The 22,910-nt window shown below is 37.6% G+C and overlaps 1 protein-coding gene across 1 annotated transcript in view; it reads right to left on the reverse strand.

Moving 5' to 3' along the window:
• Window positions 1-22,696, reverse strand: part of Lims1 (LIM zinc finger domain containing 1) — a 156,912-nt gene extending 134,216 nt beyond the window's left edge. Inside the window, exon 1 of the mRNA XM_076832586.2 lies at window positions 22,505-22,696. Coding sequence (XP_076688701.1) covers window positions 22,505-22,536 — 32 coding nt within the window. The 5' untranslated portion in view covers window positions 22,537-22,696. The remainder of the gene's footprint in view (window positions 1-22,504) is intronic.
• Window positions 22,697-22,910: the final 214 nt, after the last annotated feature.

Raw genomic sequence — 22,910 nt, forward strand, 5'->3', positions numbered from 1 at the left:
GGTTCAATCTTCAGCACCACATAAAAATAAATAAAAAATAAAGATGTTGTGACCAACTAAAATAAATAAATAAATAAATAAATAAATATTTTTTAAAAAAATACTAAATAATTCCTTCATTGTTTACTGCCAAACAAAGATGGCATTTAAGACAGCAAAGATGAATGAGTACTTTCAAAAAGTAATACCCTAAAAATTTCATTAGTGCAACGCCGGAAGAGTCTACAATGTTGCATAACACAATGCCCAAAGTTGACAATGTTGTAAATAAGATTGTAAGATTGCAAGATTCTGGCCATGACAGCTCATTTGAAATCTGAACATATTAAAAACTCTAAAAACAGAATTACCTTCTTGAAATGTGCCAAGGAAAATGACTGCAAAAAAAGGAAGCTGTGATAAAAAAATAAAAACTCAAAAACCTGGGTTCAACTGAAACTCCAGCCTGCTTCATCCAGAGATGCACAATTCTGAAGATCCAATAACAGTAAGCATGAACTGAAGATGCTGTACCTTATGAATTCATGGCATAATGAGTATTTCAAGACTTTTTTTTTTTTTTTTTTTTTTTTTTTTTTGATACCAGGGATTGAACTCAGGGGCCACTGAGCCATATCCCCAGCCCTATTTTGTATTTTATTTAGTGACAGAGTCTCACTGAATTGTTTAGCACCTCACTTTTGCTGAGGCTGGCTTTGAACTCAAGATCCTCCTGCCTCAGCCTCTGGAGCTGCTGGAATTACAGGCATGCACCACCACACCCAGCTAAAAACAGACTCTTGAACACTCAGTCTGAGTCCAAGTTACCACAATACCAAAAAATAAAGACATCACAAAACCAGAAAACTGCAGAATATGGTCATTATGAATTCAGATGAAAAGAATCCTCAAAAATACTAGGAAATCTTTAAAAAAAAATAGTAAACATCTAAAAAGAATTATAAACCATTTTTAAGTGGAATTTACCCCAGAATTCCAAGTTTAATTTCTAAAAAACAATCAATGTAGTATACCATATAATAGAATAAAGTACATAACACAAAACCCTGATTATCTCAATGGATATAAAAAATAGCAATGACAACACCTTTTCATGATAAAAAAAAAAAAAAAAACTTGGCAATCTAGAAATTAAAGTTCCTTTACTTGATATCAGGTGTCTGTAAAAACTCACAGCTAGTAGCATACTTTTTTGTTGTTGTTGTTTTTAGATATATATGACAACAGAGTATATTTTGACATATTATACATATATGGAATACAACCCATTCTAATTAGGATCCCTTTTTTGTGAGTGTACATAATGTGGAGTTACACTGGTTGTGTATTCATATGTAAACAAAGGAAAGTTATGACCAATTCATTCTACTGTCTTTCCTATTCCCATCCCTCCTCCCTTCCCTTCATTCCCCTTTGTCTAATCCAATGAATGCACTTCTATTATTCCCCTCCCTACCCTCCCTTGTTGTGGGTTAGCATCCACATATCACAAAGGGCATTCAGGCTTTTTTTGAAGAGGGGGATAATGGCTTACTTCCCTTAGCATGATAGTCTCCAGTTTCAACCATTTACTGGCAAATGCCATAATTTCATTCTTCATTGCTGAGTAATTTTCCATTGTGTGTATATACCACAGTTTCTTTATCCATTCATCAGTTGAAGGGCACCTAGGTTGGTTCCATAGCTTTGCTTTTGTGAACTAAGCTGCTATAAACATCAATGTTAGTTGCATCACTGTAATATTATGATTTAAAGTCCTTTGGTTATAAACTGAGGGGTGGGATAACTGGGTCAAATGGGGGTTCCATTCCAAGTTTTCTAAGGAATCACCATGCTGCATTCCAGAGTGGCTGCACCAATTTGCAGTCCCCCCAACAATGAATGAGTGAACCTTTTTCCCCACATCCTCAACAACATTGTTACTTATATTCTTGATAATTGCCATTCTGACTAAAGTGAGATGGAATCTCAGTGTGTTTTTTTTAATTTATTTTTTTGTTATAGTTGGACACAATACCTTTATTTTATTTATTTATTTTCTATGTGGTGCTGAGGATCGAACCCAGCACCTCGCATGTGTGCTAGACAAGCACTCTACCACTGAGCCACAACACAAACCCCTTCACGGTGTGGTTTTGATTTGCATTTCTCTAATTGCAAGAGATGTTGAGCGTTTATATATATAATATATAAATATATATATACATATATATTTTATATATTTGTGCATGCATGTGTGTGTGTGTGTGTGTGTGTGTGTATGTGTGGTACAAGAGATTGAACTCAGGGCACTCAACCACTGAGCCACATCCATCCCTATTTTGTATTTTATTTAGAGACAAGGTCTCACTGAGTTGCTTAGCACCTCAATTTTGCTGAGGCTGACTTTGAAATCACCATCCTCCTGCCTCAGCCTCTCAAGCTACTAGGATTACAGGTATGTACCACTGCACCCAGCTCATATATTTTTTGACCATTCATATTTCTTCTGTGAAGTGCCTGTTCAGTTCCTTTGCCCATTTATTAATTGGGTCATTTGTTTTTTTGGTGTTAAGTTTTTTGAGTTCTTTGTATATCCTGGAAATTAATTGTCTAGCTGAGGTATTGGTGATAAGATTTTTCTCCCATTCTGTAGGGTCTTTGTTCACCGTTCTTGATTGTTTCCTTAGCTGTGAAGATGCTTTTTAGTTTGCTACCATCCTATTTATTGGTTCTTGATTTTCTTTCTTGCGCTTTAGAAGTTAGTATCATACTTAATTGTGAAAATCAGAAACAAGACCAAGACGTCACTTTTGTTCAACAGGGTACTAGAGTTTCTAATCAGGGCAATCAGGCAGGAAAAAAGAAAGAAAAGGCATCCAGATAGGAAAGGAATAAGTAAAACTACGTTTACTTGCAGGTAACATGATCTTGTATACAAAAAATCCTATGGAACAGATATCCAAAGAAAATTTAGAACCACTAAACAATTTCAGCAGGCTTGCAGGCCAGAAGAACTATGTTATAAAAACTGACACAAAAATTCTATTGCATTCCAAAAATTAAATTAAAAAATTTTTAATTTACAATAGCATCTAAAAGAACCAAACATGACTATAAACATTGTTGAAAGAAATAAAAGACCTAAATAAATGAAAGACAGCCATGTTTATGGGTTGGAAGGCAAATACTTCCCAAATTGGTCTATAAATTCAACACATTCTATCAAAATCCTCACTGGCATTTTTTTCAGAACTTGCAAACTGATCCTAAAATTCACATGGAAAAGTAGGGGGACCCAGAATAGAATAAAAGTCTTTAAGAAGAACAAGGGTGAAGTACTCATGCTTCCTGATTTCAAAAATTATTACACAACTACAGTAATAAAGACAGTATGATAATTAGTAAACAGGATTTTGAATGTTCCCAACACAAAGAAATGTTGAAATGTCTTAGGTGATAAATATGCCAACTACCCTGATCTTATCATTATACACCATATGCATGTGTTGAAATGTCACACTGTACCCCACAAATACATTCAATTAATACGTCAATTAAAAATTTTTAATATTTTTTTAAAGACAGTAAGGTAGTTGGTAGCATAAAGATAAGCATATCTTTATATATCAGACATATAAATAGAGGAATAAATAAATTAGAAAAAAGTTAAAACACTTAATAAAGATGTATAGATCTGGTTAGAAAAAGGTCATTAATGATCTTAGAGAAAAGTGGTCTCAGTGGTAAAAAATAAAACTTTCAGGGCCTGGGGTTGTGGCTCAGTGGTAGAGTGCTTGCCTAGCATGTGTAGGGCACTGGGTTTGATTCTCAGCACCACATATAAGTAAATGAATAAAATAAAAGTTCATCAATGTCTAAAAAATATTAAAAACAAACAAACTTCCAGGAGTAATGTGGGAAGAAAGAAGGTGATTAAAAAAAAAAATACAGTAGACAGAGACCATTCATTTAAGAAAGCTTAAGCGGAATAGGAAGAATGTTAGTGATGAAGGCAGAACTAGTGGAAAAGAATTGTAGAGACAAGTTCCCTCAGAAAGCTGAAATGAAATGGACAGAGAGAAGAAATGAAGAACTCTTCAGAAAAGATGAGGGGAAGATACAGAAAGAGAAGATTGATGGCCTACTTTCTAATTTTGGCTTGCTAGGGAAAAACTTTTTCCTTTTTCCCACTTGAACATTATTCAACATATAAATTGTAATCATTTACCTTAGTTTAAATAAAAGCACTTTACATATTCAATATCATTACCATTAGAAATAAGCAAATTAAAGCCACAATAAAATACCACTACACATGAAAAGAATGGCTAAAATCAAAGTAACAATAAATGCACCAAGTGTTGGTGAAGATGCTGTCTAAGTGGAATCCTCATACACTGCTGGTGGAATCAGCTACTTGAGCAGTTTCTTATGCAAAAATCTTTCCATGTGGCGCCAGCAATCTCAATCCTAGGAACCTACTCTAGAGAAATGAAAACATTTGTCCATGCGAAGATGATACACAAATGTTCACAGCACATTAGTCATAATAGACAAAAAGTGGAAACAATTCAAATGTAGGTCAGCTGGTGACTGGATAAACAAAATATAGTACATACCAATACAATGGAACACTATTCAATAATATAAAGAAGTGAACTACTGATGATTGCTACAGCATGAATATAATAACCTAAAAAACATTACGCCAAGTCAAAGAAGCCAAACACTAAAGTCTACATAGAATTCCATTTATATGAAAGGTCAAGGAAAGGGAGATTTATACAATCAGAAAGGGTTAGTGCTGGGGGCCAAACAAATGAATTTACTTTCAGATGATGGAAATATTCTCAAAAAGCATAGTTATGGTGGCTATACAATTCTGTAAATATATAAAAACCTTACCCACTTACGATGATGATTTTTGTGGTATATAAATTATACTGCAATATAATTTTTTAAAAGCACTTTTTATTTTTCCCCACTATTTTATGCTTAAATGTTGTAATCATACCATGCCTAAAACTTCACATACTGCTTTTCTATTATCATGATGTAATATTATAAAGCTTTAATAAATATTTTTTTGATATTTATTTTTTAGTTGTAGTTGGACACAATACCTTTATTTCATTTATATGTACGTCCTAGGCAAGCACTCTACCACTGACCCACAACCCCAGCCCAATAAATATTTTTAAATTATATTATTTCACTAAATTTTAGGGTGTCATAGGTATTTTAAATGACCTATGATTGTTTACTTAGGCAATATAAACTTTCGGCTTATCTAAATAATGCTGCAAAAATCTTTTCACACCAAGTTTTCTCTACTTGCTTAAGTTTATTTTACAGAAATGAAAATTACAGATTACAGATCACCAATCAGTTCGGTCCTGACATAACACTGCCAAATTATTTTACTCACAGATTTTATGAATTTACTCTTCCTTTGAATAACTAGTGCTTTGCTATTCTTGCCTGTTCATTCTTCCCAAGAACCTTGAAGATAAGTTTGTCAATTTTACCAAAAGAACTCCACCTGAAATTTTGATTAACATTATTGAAACTACATATTAATATGAAAAAATGAGGAAGTTTATTAAAAAAGTTAATGTTAGATCTAAAAGATTTAACCCAATCACATAGTAGATTCATTTATCCAGAATATAGCATCTTTCCATGTCAAATAACTATTCCTTCATTGACCTCTAAGGAAGAAAAGAAATACTGTGCTTGCACAGTATTATTGAAATAATCCAAGTCTAATTCAGTGCCAACTGAAAAGTTCCTCATTAGCATCTACCACATAACATTTTATGGCAATATTTACAGAAATATTGAACCACTGAACCAAACAAAAACTATGCATACCAAATAAAATACATTATCATTTATTCATTTGACAATTATTTATTATTATTATTGAGTGCCTATGATGTGACATGTACTGTTTTATGAGTGGGATATAAAATCACTCTCCTGGAAAGAGTGATTAACTATGACTGAGGAAAAAAAAAAATTCTTTGTAAAAGTTTCCCAAGCCTCATATCCTTAGAGTTCTCATCATCCCCATCCTGCACATTCTAAAACCTATCATCACAACTTCCTTCATAGAAAGCATTCTAAATGACTGGGCACATCATCAGGAAGAAATACAAATTTTTTGTTTTGTTTTGTTTTGCTTTAAAAAAATCAAAAGGGCTCAAGTTCAGAAAACACTTCTTTTTAAGTCTATTCTCACGGTCCCAAAATGACCCTTGTGGGGGAAAAATATAGACCTCTGAAATTTTAAGGAATCACTGGGACTTTTGTTTTCTGTCAAATTTAGCAGAGTTCTGTATTAAAATTAAGCATCATTTTCTATATTTCACCAATGTTCTTTGTCGTAAGTATCACTGACAAAGGGAAAGCACCTGACAAGTACTATAAAATTCAGGTATAAAGTGAAGAAGGTTTCATACTACATATAACATACATACTCGTGAATAAAACATTTCATTGCAAAACACAAAGAAAATGATTTAAACAGATTGCAGATGTTCCATACTTTGTACAGATCTGGCCAATGTCCAAAACACAAAATATGTTCTCATTTCCTAATGTGGGTTAGCCAGCATTTTTTTTTTTTAAGTGAATTAAGTGGACTCAGAGCATTGCCTGTACTTTGCATGCTGGCTTCCTACAGAATTGTATGTAAGTTAACTCAGGAGGAAAGTCTAGGCTAAAAATGCTGTCATGTATTACACTGCTTCCCATGGTGAAAACTAAGGGGGAAAAAAAAGCACATTAAGTCCAGAAACACATTAAATTGCTCCAGAAATTAGCATTGGCCTTATAAACAATCTCAAAGTTATGTCATTATAATTATGGCCAATCTGATAAACCAGACAGATAATCTAGTGTTTCACACATATAGCTTTTTAAAAATTTTAAACACATTTTTCATCATTATCCTCAGTCATGTAAATACATTCAATGACCTAAAATGGGTTAGTGTGAAGACAACTTTTCAGATTCTGTGAAGCTAGCTTTTACTTTATTGGATCCATTTTTAAAAAGAGAAAACCAGTCTCAAGTCATGTTTACAAAGCCTTCTTGCCTATTACAAAAATGCCACTACCCACACTCCTAAAACAAAAGTCTGCTCAATTGGTAGATGAATTACTCTATCTTCAGATTCCAATGAAGACTACTCCATCTTTCCTAAAACACGCTTCACTCTGACAAAGTCTACACTGTATTCCAAAGAAAGAACTATTATGGCAGCAACCCACTAAAACCCAAAGGAATCAAAATATACTAAGGCAGGCAATGACCTTCAACTGTGATATTTGGGACATCATATCCCCACACTCTCTGAAAGAGAAAACATAAGAGTAGTGATTGAGTGTTTGTTTTGTTCTAAAACTTCCCATTAGAACAACAGGCATTCAACCTAAGCCTGAGGAACCACGCTCAAGTTTAACCTATATTCATATACTTTGGCTTCTAGGATGTCCAAAGAATAAATCTAAGCTCATTCGAAGATAAAAGTTAAAATGTCAAACGTCCCTTCTGGCTAATTACAAGCTTAGTGCATGTCATTTTTATCTGAGACCTTCTGCTTCTGTCTCTATGAGCCCAGGTCTGGGAGACTACCAGGAGGGCATCCAGCCCCTTGAAGCCAACAGGCCACAAACTAATCTGTGCTGGATATACTCTCACAATCATGTCTAAGGGTTTAAAAAGATATTCTCGCTCGCCTAGCCAGGCGGGACTCGGGTTCAATCCTCAGCACCACATAAAAATAAAGGCATTGTGTTTAAAAAAAAAAAAAAAAAAAGACATTCTAAACCTCATCAAATTCCATCTCTGTCCTACTGTCCTTCAGTGATGACATGTATGTCCTGGCTGAAATATAATTTATCTTACTTCCCCACAATTTGAAACTTAACTATAATATCACTAAGCATGGAAGCAACAGTCTAGCTGCTACATTGTCAGTCTTGTGTTGAAGACAAATTGCCGTTTTAGAATCCAAACGGTGAGGAAAAACTTTATTCAAAATGTATATTTAACTTAAATTTAACTTCAAAACACAACTCCTCTTAATGAACTTTATCATCCTTTCTTCTTATAAATTGAAATCAGAAACTCCAAACCAGTCATTCACAGACCTGTCACGTTACTCATGATACAAACATGAGACACAGGGAAACATATACTGAAAATAAAACAATTCAAGCACAAGCATCAGTAAGGAAAATTTGTTATCCATTTAAAAAACGATCATGGTTAAAATCCAAATGATTTACAGGGGCTTTTCTTTTTTTGGGTCAGGGGGATCAGGGATTGAACTCAGGGGCACTCAACCACTAAGCCACATCCCCAGGCCTATTTTTTTGTATTTTGTTTAGAGACAGGGTCTCACTGAGTTGCTTAGCATCTTGCTTTTGCTGAGGCTGGCTTTGAACTGGCAATCCTCCTACCTCAGCTTCCAGAGCAGCTGGGATTACGGGTATGCGCCACCGTACCCAATTACAGGTGCTTTTCAATAGTCTCCATAACCAACATAACCGTGCCCATTAATCTAGACACCTTTAATATCTTTCAATGAAAATATTTAAAACCTCACATGATATTTAACAAACAAACATATTTATACCACTGCTTCTTTTTTTTTGGTTTGTTTGGGTGCTGGGGATTGAACCCCAGGGCACTTTACCACTAAGCTACATCCAGCCCTTTCTACTTTTTATTTTAAGACAAGGTCTTACTGAGCTGCTTAGGGCCTTGCTAAGTTACTGAGGTTGACCTCAAACTTGAGATCCTTCTGTCTTGGCCTCCCAAGCCACCAGATTACAGACATGCACCACAGTGCCTAGCTTATACCACTGCTTTAAAAAAAAAAGGGGGGGGGGGTCACTCAAGTTACAGCCAAATTTGCTAAGGAATAGACAGCCAGGTTCTATGGGTTCAGCTGTAAATGATCCAAACATTAACTATATCCTTCAATGGAATGCCAATCAGCTAATAATTTTGATCATTCAAAATGATTGGAATTTATCCCCACTCCAAAGGACTTCCAGAAAGTATGGAAACAAACCTAACCAGAGGGGCTCACACCAACATTCACTTAAAGGTTAGGGAGAAGGGCTGGGGATATAGTTCAGTGGTAGAGTGCTTGCCTAGCATGCATAAGGCCAGGACTTGGGTTCAATGACCCATACTGGGGGAAAAAAATTGTAATTTGGTGGCACATACCTACAGCTATGAAGGTTGAGGCAGGAGTACCTCAAGTTCCAAGCCACCCTCAGCAACTTAGCAAGACCCTCTCTCAAAATAAAACATACAATGGAAAAAAATGTGGATCAGTGGTTGAGCCCACTAGGTTCAATCCCTGGTACAAAGTGGGGTGGCGTAGCAATCTGAAAGCAAGGGGAAAATCAATAATTCAAGATAGAAAAAGTGCACCTAAACTCTACCATGAACAATGTACTTTTCTGAGAAGCTTCTAGGTCCAGTATTATATAAAAGTGATATAAAATAAGGCAACACACATAATTATTGAGAAGACTGGACAATATTAAACAATAAAGATAAAAGTAATTTGCAATCTGTCAATCTGTATCATCAGGTTACCAAGTAGTCACTAAGGAAGGCTTATCTTTTTTTTAATATTTATTTTTTAGTTTTAAGTGGACATAATATGTTTATTTTACATTTATGTGGTGCTGAGAATCAAACCCTGTGCCTCATGCATGCTAGGCCAGCACTCTACCACTAAGCCACAACCCCAGCCTGAAGCTTGTCTTTTTAGCAGTACTACAGCTAAGACTTGAAATGTCTTAAACACCAATCAGAATATCACCATTTTGCATATCCCCCTAATGAAACAGTGATAAAATTGAAGTCTGCAAAACAGCATCCAGAGGTCAAACCAGCCTGTTACCTGCTTCTGTATGGCTTTGAGTTACATAAAATAGTTCTTACATTTTTACACTTATTAATGAAGTCTTTTGTTTCTTCATTTTAGCTAACAAAAAATATAATAATAGCAAACACTACTATTAACCTGCTTGGGCACTGTTCTGCATGTTTGACACACAGTAATTTGTTTAACACTGCCACAACCATATTGTGGGAGACATTATTTGCCTACCTCATTGCTATTATTTTTCTGAGAGTTTTCCTGCACAAATTGATATAATCATACTAACTTTCTTCTTTAGCTAGTGAATATCCTGTATTACAACTAATCTTCACCATGTTGCACCAGCTTTGCGTTCTGAAAAATCCATTTAATCACAGAGTACTACATTTCTTTTTATATATTGTTGTTATATTTGCTAATATTTTGCTAAGAAATTTTTATATCTATATTCATATATTCATTTGGAATATTGGTCTATGGTTTTCTTTTTTTTTTTTTTTTTTTGGTCCTGGGGATTGAACTCAGAGGCACTCCGCCACTAAGCCACATCCCCTGCCCTATTTCGTACTATTATTTAGAGACAGGGTCTCATTGAGTTGCTTAGTGCCTCACTTTTGCCAAGACTGCTTTCAACTCCTGATCCTCCCTCCTTCCTCTGCCTCCCGAGACACTGGGATTTTTTCTTTTTGTGCATTCTCTGGTTTGGGCAGAGAATGCACATCTTGTACTAGCTTTATAAAATGTATGGGAAGTATTCCTTCCCATTTTATTTTCAGAAAGAGATTGTATGTAATTTAAGATAAATGATGCTTTTAGAGGAACTGTTCCATGTGTAGATGTTAATATAATTCCTTTATTACCCTTTTAATTACCCTTTATTTTATTTGCTTATGTATATGTGGTGCTGGGAATAGAACTCAATGCAATCGAACCCAGTGCCTCACATAGGAGGCAAGCGCTCTACCACTGGGCTACAACTCCAGACCCTCCCTTGCTTTATTTTTGATATTGATAATTTATGTCTTTCCCCCATCAATTTTGCTAAAGTTTTGTCTACCGTAATGATCTTTTCAAAGAAACAACTCTTTTCACTGATTCTTAAATTTTTTAGTTTTAATTATATTGGTTTCTCGTGGTTTGTTTTTTTGTTATTTTTTGGTTTGGGTACTGGGGATTGAACTCAAGGATGCTCTCCCACTGAGCCACATCCTCAGTCTTTTTTATTTTTTATTTTGGGACAGGGACTCACTAAGTTGCTTATGGATCTGCTAAGTTGCTGAGGCTGGCTAGGAACTTACGATCCTCCTGTTTCAACCTCCAGAGCTGCTAGGATTACAGGCACACATTACTGTGTCAGGCTTGATTTTAGGTTTTTTATTTTCCTCTTGCTTGTTTTGGATTTATTCTCTTCTTCTTTTTCATTATTTACTTTTTTTCTTTAACTTGGAATTGAACCCAATGGCTTAACCACTGAGCCACATCCCCAACCTTTTAATTTTTTTTTTTTTTTTTTAATTTTGGGATAGGGTCTTGCTAAATTGCTGAGGCTGGCTTGGAAACTGTGATACTGCTGCCTCAGCCTCCCAAATTGCTGGGATTACAAGTGTGCGCCACCATGCCTGGCTTTTTTCTTTCTTTGAAGGTTCTTAACATATGAGAGCTACAATTACTGATTTGAGACTTTTCTTCTTTTCTAGTGCATTCAATACTATATATTTTCCTCCCAGCTCTACTTTATGTCCTACAAATTTTGATATGTTGCATTTTCATTTTTACTTAGTTCAATGTGTTTCTTCATTCTCTCTTTCTCTTTGACTTATGAACTATATAAAAGAATGCTTTTTTAGAAACATTGTTAGATTTTCCTATGATATTTAGGTTCCTGACTTGTAGTTTGATTTCTAGACTGATTCCAATTCTTTTAAAATTTTTTGAAGTTTATGGACCAAAATATAATCTATCTTGGTATACGTTCCATAGAAACTTTTTAAAAATTTTTTATTTGTTCTTTATAGATGTACATGACATAAGAAGTGCCAAAGGAACTTGAGAAGAAAGTGTTCTGCTATTGTTAAGTATTGTCTCTGGTAATTTACTTCCTCTCAAGTCCACTTTATCTGATGTCTATATGATTGACTATAATAAAGTCACCTTTGAGTTCCTTTGACTGAATTTTGCAAAATGCATCTTTTACTTTCAATTTGCCTATACTGTTATATTTGGAGTGAGTTTCTTAGACGGCATATAGTTAGATCATGTTTTTTTAATATATATCAAGCTCTTTCAATTGAGAAATTAAGTATAATGGGCTTTCTCCTCTCCTTTCAGGATTCCAAAGACACAAATCAACAAGAGACATGCCACATACTATGTATGAAATATGCAAGAACCCAATACTTACCATCTATGTGTAGCATGGGATATGATGGAGATCAAACCTGAATCTTACCAAACTCACTTCTAGATCAGCAGTTTCCATGGTGACCTAAGAAGCCACACTATTTTCATAACACTAAGATTTTTTTTGTTTTTATTTTCTCACTAGTATACAGTAGAGTTTTCCAGAAGCTCCATGACATGAACTATTATAACTGATTGAATACTCGTTCTCTTCTAGTAAGATTTAAAGAGTCTCGCAAAAAACTTTTTTTTTGTTTTAAGACACTCTTTTCACAAATTTATTTTTTTGAATACTTATTTTTTAGTTATAGATGGACACAATATCTTTATTTTATTTTTATATGGTGCTGAGGATGGAACCCAGTGCCTCACGCATACTAGGCAAGCGCTCTACCTCTGAGCCATAACCCCAGTTCACAAATTTATTTTTTTGAAAAATAATTACAAAATACATTATTTATTTTAATGTGCAAAAAAAGTTTATTAAATTTCAAATACTGTGAAGCTTTTCAGGGTACTGTCTCAGTCTATTTTGTGCTGCTAAAACAGAATACCTGAGACTACATACTTTATAACAAACAGAAGTTTATTTTCTCTCAATTTTGAGAGCTAAAAAGTTCAAGATCAAGGTGCTGGCATCTGCTGAGGGCCTTCTTGCTGCATCATCTCATCGAAAAAGGTGGAAGGACAAAGCACCAAGAGGGAACCAAACTCTCCCTTTCATAACGTCATTAATCATATCTCTCAAAGTCTCACCTCCCAATACTATTAACGGCAATTAAATTTCAACATGAGCTAGGCTCAGTGGCACATACCTGTAATCCCAGTGGCTCAGAAGGCTGAGGCAGGAGAATCCCAAGTTCAAAGCCAGCCTCAGCAACGGTGGCGAGGTACTAAAAAACTCAGTGAGACCCTATTTCTAAAGAAAATACAAAATAGGGGCTGGGGTTGTGGCTCAGTGGTGGAGTGCCCCTGAATTCAATCCCACAGCAACCCCCTCCCAAAAAAAGTCAACATGAATTTAGAGGAAACATTCACACCACAGCAGTCCTCAATAATTTATAAGTGTAAAGTGGTCCTGAGACCAAGAAATTTGAGAACTGCTTCTTTAGATCAAATCAACAATTTATATAACAAAGGATGTTACACTATATACCCCAAGGGTACCATCTATAAATAAATGAATAAAATAAAGGTCCATCAACACTAAAAAATATTTTTTAAAAATAAAATGAAATACAAAATAGGGCTGGGGATATGGCTCAGTAGTTGAGTGCCCCTGAATTCAATCCCACAGCAACCCCCTCCCAAAAAAAGTCAACATGAATTTAGAGGAAACATTCACACCACAGCAGTCCTCAATAATTTATAAGTGTAAAGTGGTCCTGAGACCAAGAAATTTGAGAACTGCTTCTTTAGATCAAATCAACAATTTATATAACAAAGGATGTTACACTATATACCCCAAGGGTACCATCTATAAATAAATGAATAAAATAAAGGTCCATCAACACTAAAAAATATTTTTTAAAAATAAAATGAAATACAAAATAGGGCTGGGGATATGGCTCAGTAGTTGAGTGCCCCTGAATTCAATCCCACAGCAACCCCCTCCCAAAAAAAGTCAACATGAATTTAGAGGAAACATTCACACCACAGCAGTCCTCAATAATTTATAAGTGTAAAGTGGTCCTGAGACCAAGAAATTTGAGAACTGCTTCTTTAGATCAAATCAACAATTTATATAACAAAGGATGTTACACTATATACCCCAAGGGCGCAATCTACCAATCTAAACTACAGCAAATTATTCAGGGCAAACAACAACAATAACAAAACAACATCACAAAAGCAATAAAAAAACATGAAAAGGTACCTATGTGCTAAAAGAGGCTGAAAGATTTATTAACCTTCAAAATACATAAGCGTGGAGGCTGGGGTTGTGGCTCAGTGGTAGAGTGCTCACCTAGCATGTGTGAGGCACTGAGTTCAATCCTCAGCACCACATAAAAATAAATAAAATAAAGGCATTGTGTCCATCTACAACTAAAAAAAAAAAAAATTAAAAAACCCTTAAACCTTCTTTAGATTCTACTTTAAAAAATACAATAAAATGTTTGAAACAATAGAAATTTGAATATTAACTACGTAGATGGTGACACCAAGGAATTAGTATTAATCTTTTTCAAGTGTGATGATGTGGTTAATATTCTTAAAGTGCTTTTTAGAAGTGTCTTTATCTTTTAAGGATACATATTAATATTAATATCTCTATATATGACATAGAGGAGAGAGGAATGGAAAAAGAATGGCCCTCAGTCAAAGATTTACCACCAGTCAATAATTACTGAAGCTGGGGAGCAGTGCATGGAGATTCACTATTCCAGTTTTGTATGTTTGAAGTCCTCTATAAAAAAAAAAATTGGGTGCATAGATTTCATGTTTCTCCCCCAAGAAGGCTAAATCATCTGTTTTCAGCATAAGTCCCATGCCATGATTAGTCTATATATCCCAAGTTTTGAGAGAATTGCTTTACCTAATTCATGAGTTTCCCATATAACATTCAAATAAATCTGGCCTCTGATTGAACACAACCATGACTGACATTTTCCTACTTCCTGAGAACCAAACATTTGGCTATTCCCAGTGTCTTAAATAAATAACAATCTTATTTAATAATAACTAGTGACAAATTACCATTTCCTTACTTAAATTTCTTAAAGATGGGGCTGGGGTTATGGCTCAGTGGTAGAGCGCTTGTCTAGCATGTGTGAAGCACTGGTTTGGAGTCTCAGCATCACATATAAATAAATAAAATAAAGGTCCATTGACAACTAGAAAGATTTTTTTTTTTTAATTCTTAAAAGATTTTTTTTCAAACTTTTCCTATGGTACAGTACATACATAGTTGTTAATACAAGGCTTGTCAAGAGTTGAAGTGAGAATAATGGAAATCTGAGTTGCACACAAATACCTAATGCATTCTATAGAAGGTCAAGAAGAAAAGCCTAACGGGTACTGAAACAAGGACACCATCTTCAAAACAAAGGAGTTTAGGCTGGAAGCCTCGAGATTAAGATTTGAGAACTCCTGCCCCCTCAAAGACAAGGGGGGGATTATTCCTGGCACAAGAATAACAAAAATCAAGGATTGTAATATGTTTTGCAATAAGATGATGTAAGCTGAAGAGTACTAGGGAATAAAACTGGATAGGTTGGTCAAGCTTGTAAAGGCCTTGAAACCTAGGAAAAGTAGAGAACTGTGATCCCTTTTCCACCAGTTGTGTGAACTGAGGAGACACAGGGCTCTGCAGGGATCTTCAGTGTAAACCTCAGCTCTGTCAGCAAACTGTGACAGTGTTCTTGGCCATTTGAGTTCCTCACCTGTAAAATAGGCATAAAAATCCTACCTCAATCATGGTGTGTCTGTGACAATAAAATTTATTGTGTAAAATAATAACTTTAAAGTATTTGTGTAAAAGTAGATAATTAATTTAAAAAAATTGTTATTACCAAGAGTCGTTTTTTTTTTTTTTTTTAAGTGGCTTGGCAGGGGAATGAAATAAACTAAACAAGGAATTATATATTTGAATTTCTTTCCAATGCTTCATAGATGTTGGGTCCCTGCCACTATATATTAATGCACTATAGAGTCAAGTTAAACCAAATGTGAAAGCTATCTTGTTTTCCTCAAAGTTTTGTGAGTTTATTCAAACAATGTCATAGACACTAAGCTAGTCCTGAACTTTTCAATTCCTTAACAAATGAGGTTATAAAAAGAAAACTAAAGCCTATTTAGATATAGATTATATATCTTTGGATATTTAATATATTTGATTAAGATATTCTTTTACTTCCAAAGATTATCATTTGACAGAAAAGATTAGACACATATACCCAAAACCATAATACAAAACAGAAATTTCTTAGGGAGAATTGATAAAGCTCTAAATTTCTAACTTCTCAGCACATGGCAGGAGCTCAACAAACGTTCCCAAAATTCATTACTTCAAGGGAAAAGTGGCAATTTTGCTCCAGCTGCCAAGAAGACACAGTACAGGCCAGGCGCAGTGGCACACTCCTATAATCCCAGTGGCTCAGGAGGCCGAACACCAACTCAAAGCCAGACCAGCACTTAGTGAGACCCTCAGCAACTTAGCAAGACCTTGTCTCAAAATAAAATATAAAAAGGGCTAGGGATGTGGCTCAGTGATTAAGTGCCCCTGGGTTCACTCCCTGGTACCGAAAGAAAAGAAAAAAACACAGAAGACGGTAATTCTCCAGGCCGAACAACATGAGGAAAAGCATTGAAATAGGAAATCATTAGATGTTTCTAGAAAATGGTGGTTAGGGTTAGAGAAACATAGACTAATGGAATAGTTTGGGCCAAAAGTGGGGCCAAATCACAAACAATCTTAATTATAGTCTCTAAAGTTTAGACCTTATTTGATAGGAAATAAGAAACTTATTAATATTTTGAAAACAGGGGGTAATATGACCCAAGTAGTACTTTATGAAAATCTGCAACCAGATGAATGATAGTACAGTTAAAATTCTCAAGAGCAGGGACCATGTCTTATATTGCATTTCATCAGGTGTATTGGACAGTGCCTCACACATTAAAAAAAAAAAAAAAATCTGTTGAATATACTGCATTGTGTAACAAATGCTGCATTTGCCTACCCTCTGGTTCCTTACTGTGCTAATAAGACAGATTTACATGTAATAGTAATGTGCCCTGCTTTAAAAATAAATATTTCCCAATAAGAAATAAACTTATAATCCATTCAAGCAAATGTTGACAGTATTCGTCACTTAACTGATCAGTAGAGAAGCCAGTCAATAGAAAGGAATCTCTTAAACTGTGACTTGTAGAGACACTGGACATGGATAAGTGAGTAGACCTTAGTTTCTGAGAAGGAAGATTTCCAGGTGTAGACAAAGGCACCAAAAATACCATGCCTCCTAGAACATATTTCACAAAAGTAATCTATCCACTTAAAACACAGTGATATCTAAAACCCTGTACTAGAACAATTTGGGGACAATATTTCCAAATTAATTCACACTTCCAGAGTTGTTACTTTGTTAGTGGAGTTGCTAAGGTTTGAATATGACTTCCCCAACAATTCAAGTATCAGGAGCTTGGTCTTTAGTATGTAATTGCTGACCAGATGTTGGGACTCTTAAGAGATAAGGCTTAGTATGAGGTCCTTAGGTCACTGGAGCATTGCCCTTAGAAGGGCTTAAGGCAGTATCTGTGGGACCCTGAGTTAGTTCTCTGGGAAGATAGTTATAAAACGGGCAAGACAAGCCCTCTCTGGATTTCTGTTTCAAGATGTGATCTCTCCCTTTTGCAAGAACTTTCATCACTGTCAACTACCATGAAGTAACACAAGTAAAGGGAATCTTTGCCAGATCCTGTGCCATCCTGTCTGACTTTCAATCTCCAAAAATTGTTAAATAAATTTCTTTTCCTTATGAAGTTAAGACTGTCTTGGGTATTTTGTTCCAGTAATGCAAAACTGACTATGATAGGGAGTTCAGATATACCTGACAAGGTCATGGCCTTCATGACATTTACAACATAGATAAGAAGGTAATATATAATGCCGTTTGAATACAGCAACAGAGAAAACTAGCATAGTACAGTAGAGGAGACCTCACACTAATATCAGAAGTTTGCACTCTATTCCTAACTCTGAGCCAGGCACAATAGGCACATTCCTATAATCCCAGGGACTCAGAAGGAGGAGGCAGGAGAATTCCAAGTTTAAGGCCAGCCTCAGCAACTTAGCAAGACCTGTCTCAGAATTAAAAACTGAAAAGAGCTGGGGATGTGTCTTGAGGATAAAGCTCCCATGGGTTCAAATCCTAGTACCATGCCCCCCAAAATAAATAAATAAAAATCCTTAAACGAAACAAAAAAGCAGTTATGAACAATTTAACTTTTTTGTTTTTGTTGTTTTATAGTAATTGTAGATGGACACAGTATCTTTATTTATTTATTTTTATGTGGTGCTGAGGATCAAACCCAGTGCCTTACATGTGCAAGGCAGGTGCTGTAACACTGAGCTACAGCCACAGCCCCACTTATAACTTATTTTATGTTAGAGGCGCCTGGCATTTTGCCAGAGAAATGTTAGAGTCTGTAAACAAGTCTGGATGGCGCCTGGCAAAGTGCCAGAGGGAGTGGTTTGTGAAGTAACGCCAGTCAGCCATTAAGTGTGGAAATTCCTTATTGGTTGACTGCTGTATCTAGTTTATGCTAATTAAGATAAGCTGTGTGGAATGTATAAATACCACTCCTGTCCTACAATAAACGGCTTCCACTCCTGCTGTATCAATCTATACAAGTTGTTCGTCACCCCCCAGTTATTTTGCTGCAGCCGGACTGCGGCAATTTTATTTTTTAAGACATTGATGGATCTTTATTTTATTAGTTTATTTATATGTGGTGCTGAAAATCGAACCCAGTACCTCATACATGCTAGGCAAGCACTCTACCACTGAGCCACAACCCCAGCCCCCCCACATGTAACTTTTAATTCTATTTTGGTACAAAAGGAATGGGTATAAACACTTGTTATAAATGTTTTTATCCTTTATGTTACTTGACTCTGAGGCTCCATACTTCTAGTATCCTAATGCTAGATCTTGTGCCTCCTACCACCAGGAACACACTGTCAGCACTCAAACTAATTCCTAGCACCCCTCTTTCTACCTCTCAAGGCACTACAGACTCATCAAGCTCCAAAACATGCTCCAACATGAAAACAATGCAAAAAATGCCTACTCTCCCCACCCACAGAAATGAGATGTCAGGATGAGAAAACCGCTGCTGCTGAAGAATGTACGGTATATGGCAACAGGTATTACAGCCCATCTGAAGTATTTCAAAATTAAAGTTTTTGGAAGACAATGTAGCAACAGTCCAGCATGTAAAGTAGATGATATTCTCATGGGTAGAAAACCACAACTTACAGTTACAAGAACTATAAAATCGATAAATGGTTTGAGATGATTTTCCTTCTATTTAAGTGCACACCTAGTTAAGAACATGACTTATTCTGAGGTTTATTTAAATGATTACCGAAGAACAAACATAACATTAATGAAAATGGAGACTCTCCTGCTCTGATTTTTCTAAAGTTGTTGAGTTTCCCTAGCCCAGTAGAGGGGCTCTAAGGCCCTCTGTGGGAGGAAAAGAAAGTTACTTTATCCACAAAAGCAAAAAAAGAGCCACCCACAAGATAGTCAAGAGGCTACAACAAAGGAAAAGGGGAGGGATAATAAATTAAAGGTAGCACAATTCTGATAGACAGTTTTCTCTAAGCCTTCACAACATAGAACAACCTAGAACTGAAGGTATCTTTTCTTTCTTTTTTTTTTAATATTTATTTTTTAGTTGTAGTTGGACACAAGACCTTTATTCTATTTATTTACTTTTATGTAGTGCTGAGGATCAAACCCAGGGCCTCACACGTGCCAGGCGAGCACTCTACCACTGAGCCACAACCCCAGCCCTGAAGGTATCTTTTCTACCACCAAATTTTCACTGGCTTTCTTTCTTAAAAATCAAGAACTCAACCTCCTAACCATTAAAAACTGGCCCAGAACACTGAAGTTTTACGAAGACACTCCCTGCCATTACAGTTCCCCTCTTCATGATGGCACTAGACATCAGGGGAATCACGGAAAAGCCCTAAGGGCAGAAAGTTACTTTTTCCATATTGATTCTTCAAGTCTTAGTTATTACCTCCTATTACAACTTCCCAAGACTACAAAGCACACACTACAACCAGCACTCAGTAGGCATTTTTAAGAGTAGTCTTTATAAATGCTCCCTTTTAATTACCCCAATGCCTTCACATCCCTCATCAAATAGGATTATGACTTTTAACAATGCTTCTCAAAGAAGACCTTTTCTAGGGGTTTGCCAGCTGCTGGTCTTCTAGCACTTACCAAGGCAGTGATAGAATAACTGAACTCTTCATCTACACAAACTTGCAGAAAAAAAAAAAATGCCTATTTCACTTTTAAGTGTCCTCAATAAAATGGTATAGGCACTTTGGAAAAAATCTGTCCATTTCTTAAAAAGCTGAACATACAATTACTGTACAATTTGGCAACTGCTCACTCTTGAACATTTATCCCAAAGAAAGGAAAACTTACGTACATAAACATTCATAGTAGCTTTATTCTTAATTTCCCCAACTGGAAATACCCAAATATCCTTCAGCTAAACGGTTAAAATGTTGTAGACCCACACCATGGAATTTTATTCAGCAATGAAAAAGAGCTATGAGGGCTGGGGATGTGGCTCAAGCAGTAGCGCGCTCGCCTGGCAAGTGTGCGGCCCGGGTTCGATCCTCAGCACCACATACAAACAAAGATGTTGTGTCTGCCGAAAACTAAAAAAAAAAAAAATATTAAAAATATTCTCTCTCTCTCTCTTCCCCTCTCTCTCTCACTCTCTCTTTAAAAAAAAAAAAAAGAGCTATGATACATGCAATAAATATTTATGATACCTCACTTATGTGAGGTATCCATGGAAGTCAAAATCATATAAACAGAAAGTAAAATGGTGTCTGCCAAGAACTGGGGGAAAGAAAGAATGAGGAGTTATTGTTTAATGGGCACAGAGTTTCAGTACTCTTTATTTCAGTACCAACAAAGGTTACTGAAACTGAAGGCAAAAAGTTCTGGAAATATCTGATAGTGATGGTTGTGCAACAATATACATGTACTTAATGCCAAGAAATAAAAAACAAGGGGTTATCAATAGAAAATTCAGAATGGGAAGAGGATGGAATCAGAGTGGGACACTGGGTCAGGGAGAGACTCGAGGACCTTAAGAAGGAAATCATTATTTTCTATTCTTTGCTTACACTGTACACCCATTATTCTTTGTATGTCCCATGTACTTCCAATTCTATATCAACTTAATATTCAATACTTTTTTAAAAAAGAAATATCCATGAAACAGTACAAATCATCATTATTAAATCTTGACGCTGGTGCTACCTGGGACCAATGGCAGGTATACATAAAGCAGTTCCGCTGCCTACCAAAATGATACGGTTGTCTCAAGGAAAAGGACATGAGTGACTGAGTGGGGAGTTGACTTGGATGCTTTCTTCAGAAAACAACATCTCTCCTGTAAAAACATGTGACAGACAGATCACTATAACTCAGACTCACGTTTGTCAGACATTTCCTTCAAACTGGAAGCCTGTCACTTCGAGGAAAACTACCAAATATATTTCGTTGTCAAAGATAATAGTCAAACTTTCCATTAAAAACCAAAATTTTGGAAGCTGAGTATCCACCACCTTGAGTTCGAGAGCTTCCCCATTCTCAAGGACTTTAAGATGTTAATATTAACAAATGTTCTTTATCGATACGAATGAAATGCATCAGAATCCGGGGTCTGCCTCAGGCAGTGAGCTCATATCTTCCAAGTGACAGACACCTGATGTTACAAACTGTAAGAGCAAACCCAGGAGTTTCCATGTAACACGGTGTGAAACGTCTTCGGATTCAGACTGCACAGTCAGACTGACCACTAAGGACTGCCCCTTCTTAAGTTCTGGCGGAGTAACCAAGCCCACCGCCCCGACCTGGGGAAGCCAACCCGGCGTCCCTGGAAGAGCTCCCTCGCAGGGTCCAGTCAAACCCGGCACCGCAGACCGCAGACCGCAGAGTGGGAGCCCGGTGTCCACTCGGCCAGAGGCCCGTGAAGACTGGGAAAGGCAGTCGGTGCAGCCGGTCAGGAGAGACCGCCTCACAGACTCAGTCGGGGAGTGAGCACGCGGCTCCGCTTCCTGCCGGCTCTCGGGTCCTGCGTGCTCACGAGGGTTCGGAAACCCGCACGTCGCGAGGCCTGCCGGCCGGTGCCGCACCCCCAGTGCCGGGACGTGGGTCTTCCACTCAGCCCGACGCCTCGGCTGCGGGAACCCGGCCCAGGCCCAGGCGGCGGCCGCCCGCGCCGCGCTCCCCCACACCCACACGGGACCCTCCCGGCCGCGGGACCCTGGGAAGCGCGGCGCGGCCGCGGGGTCCCCAGGCCGCCCGCCCGAGCCCGGCCGCCAGGGCTGGGCCGGGAAGCCGCCCAGAGTCGCAGCAGACGCCAGCCGCCCGCGAGCGGCCGGTGAGAGCGCCCCCGGGACAGCCGACGTGGCGGCCGGAGGGGCGCGGCCCGTACCTGTGGGTCATGCCGGCCGCCACGCCCAGCATCGCTCCGCTCCCGGACGCCGCACTCCTCCGCACTTCGGCTCCCGGCGCCGCTCCAGCCACGTCCCCGACCCTCGAGACGACCGCCGGCCGTGGCCCGAGCAGGAAGGAGAGGCCGGCCAGGGGCGGGGAGACCGCTGCCGCCGGCCGCCCGCGGCAGACCAATGACTCGTCTGGCCGCACGGGGGCGCGCGGGGGCGGGGCGGCGCCGCCGCTCAGGAGGGCCCACCCCCAGCTTCGGCCGGGTCCGCTCCCGCCGCCCGCCAAGCCCCGCCCCAGAGCGCTCTCTGGCCCCGCCCCCTCCGCGCGCCCAGGCCCCGCCCTGTGGGCGGGCCCCAAAGCCTGAGGCTTTTCCGGGGCTCCTTGGGGATCCCTGC

The sequence above is a fragment of the Callospermophilus lateralis genome, chromosome 14, assembly GCF_048772815.1.
Source record: "Callospermophilus lateralis isolate mCalLat2 chromosome 14, mCalLat2.hap1, whole genome shotgun sequence".
Lineage (NCBI taxonomy): Eukaryota > Metazoa > Chordata > Mammalia > Rodentia > Sciuridae > Callospermophilus > Callospermophilus lateralis.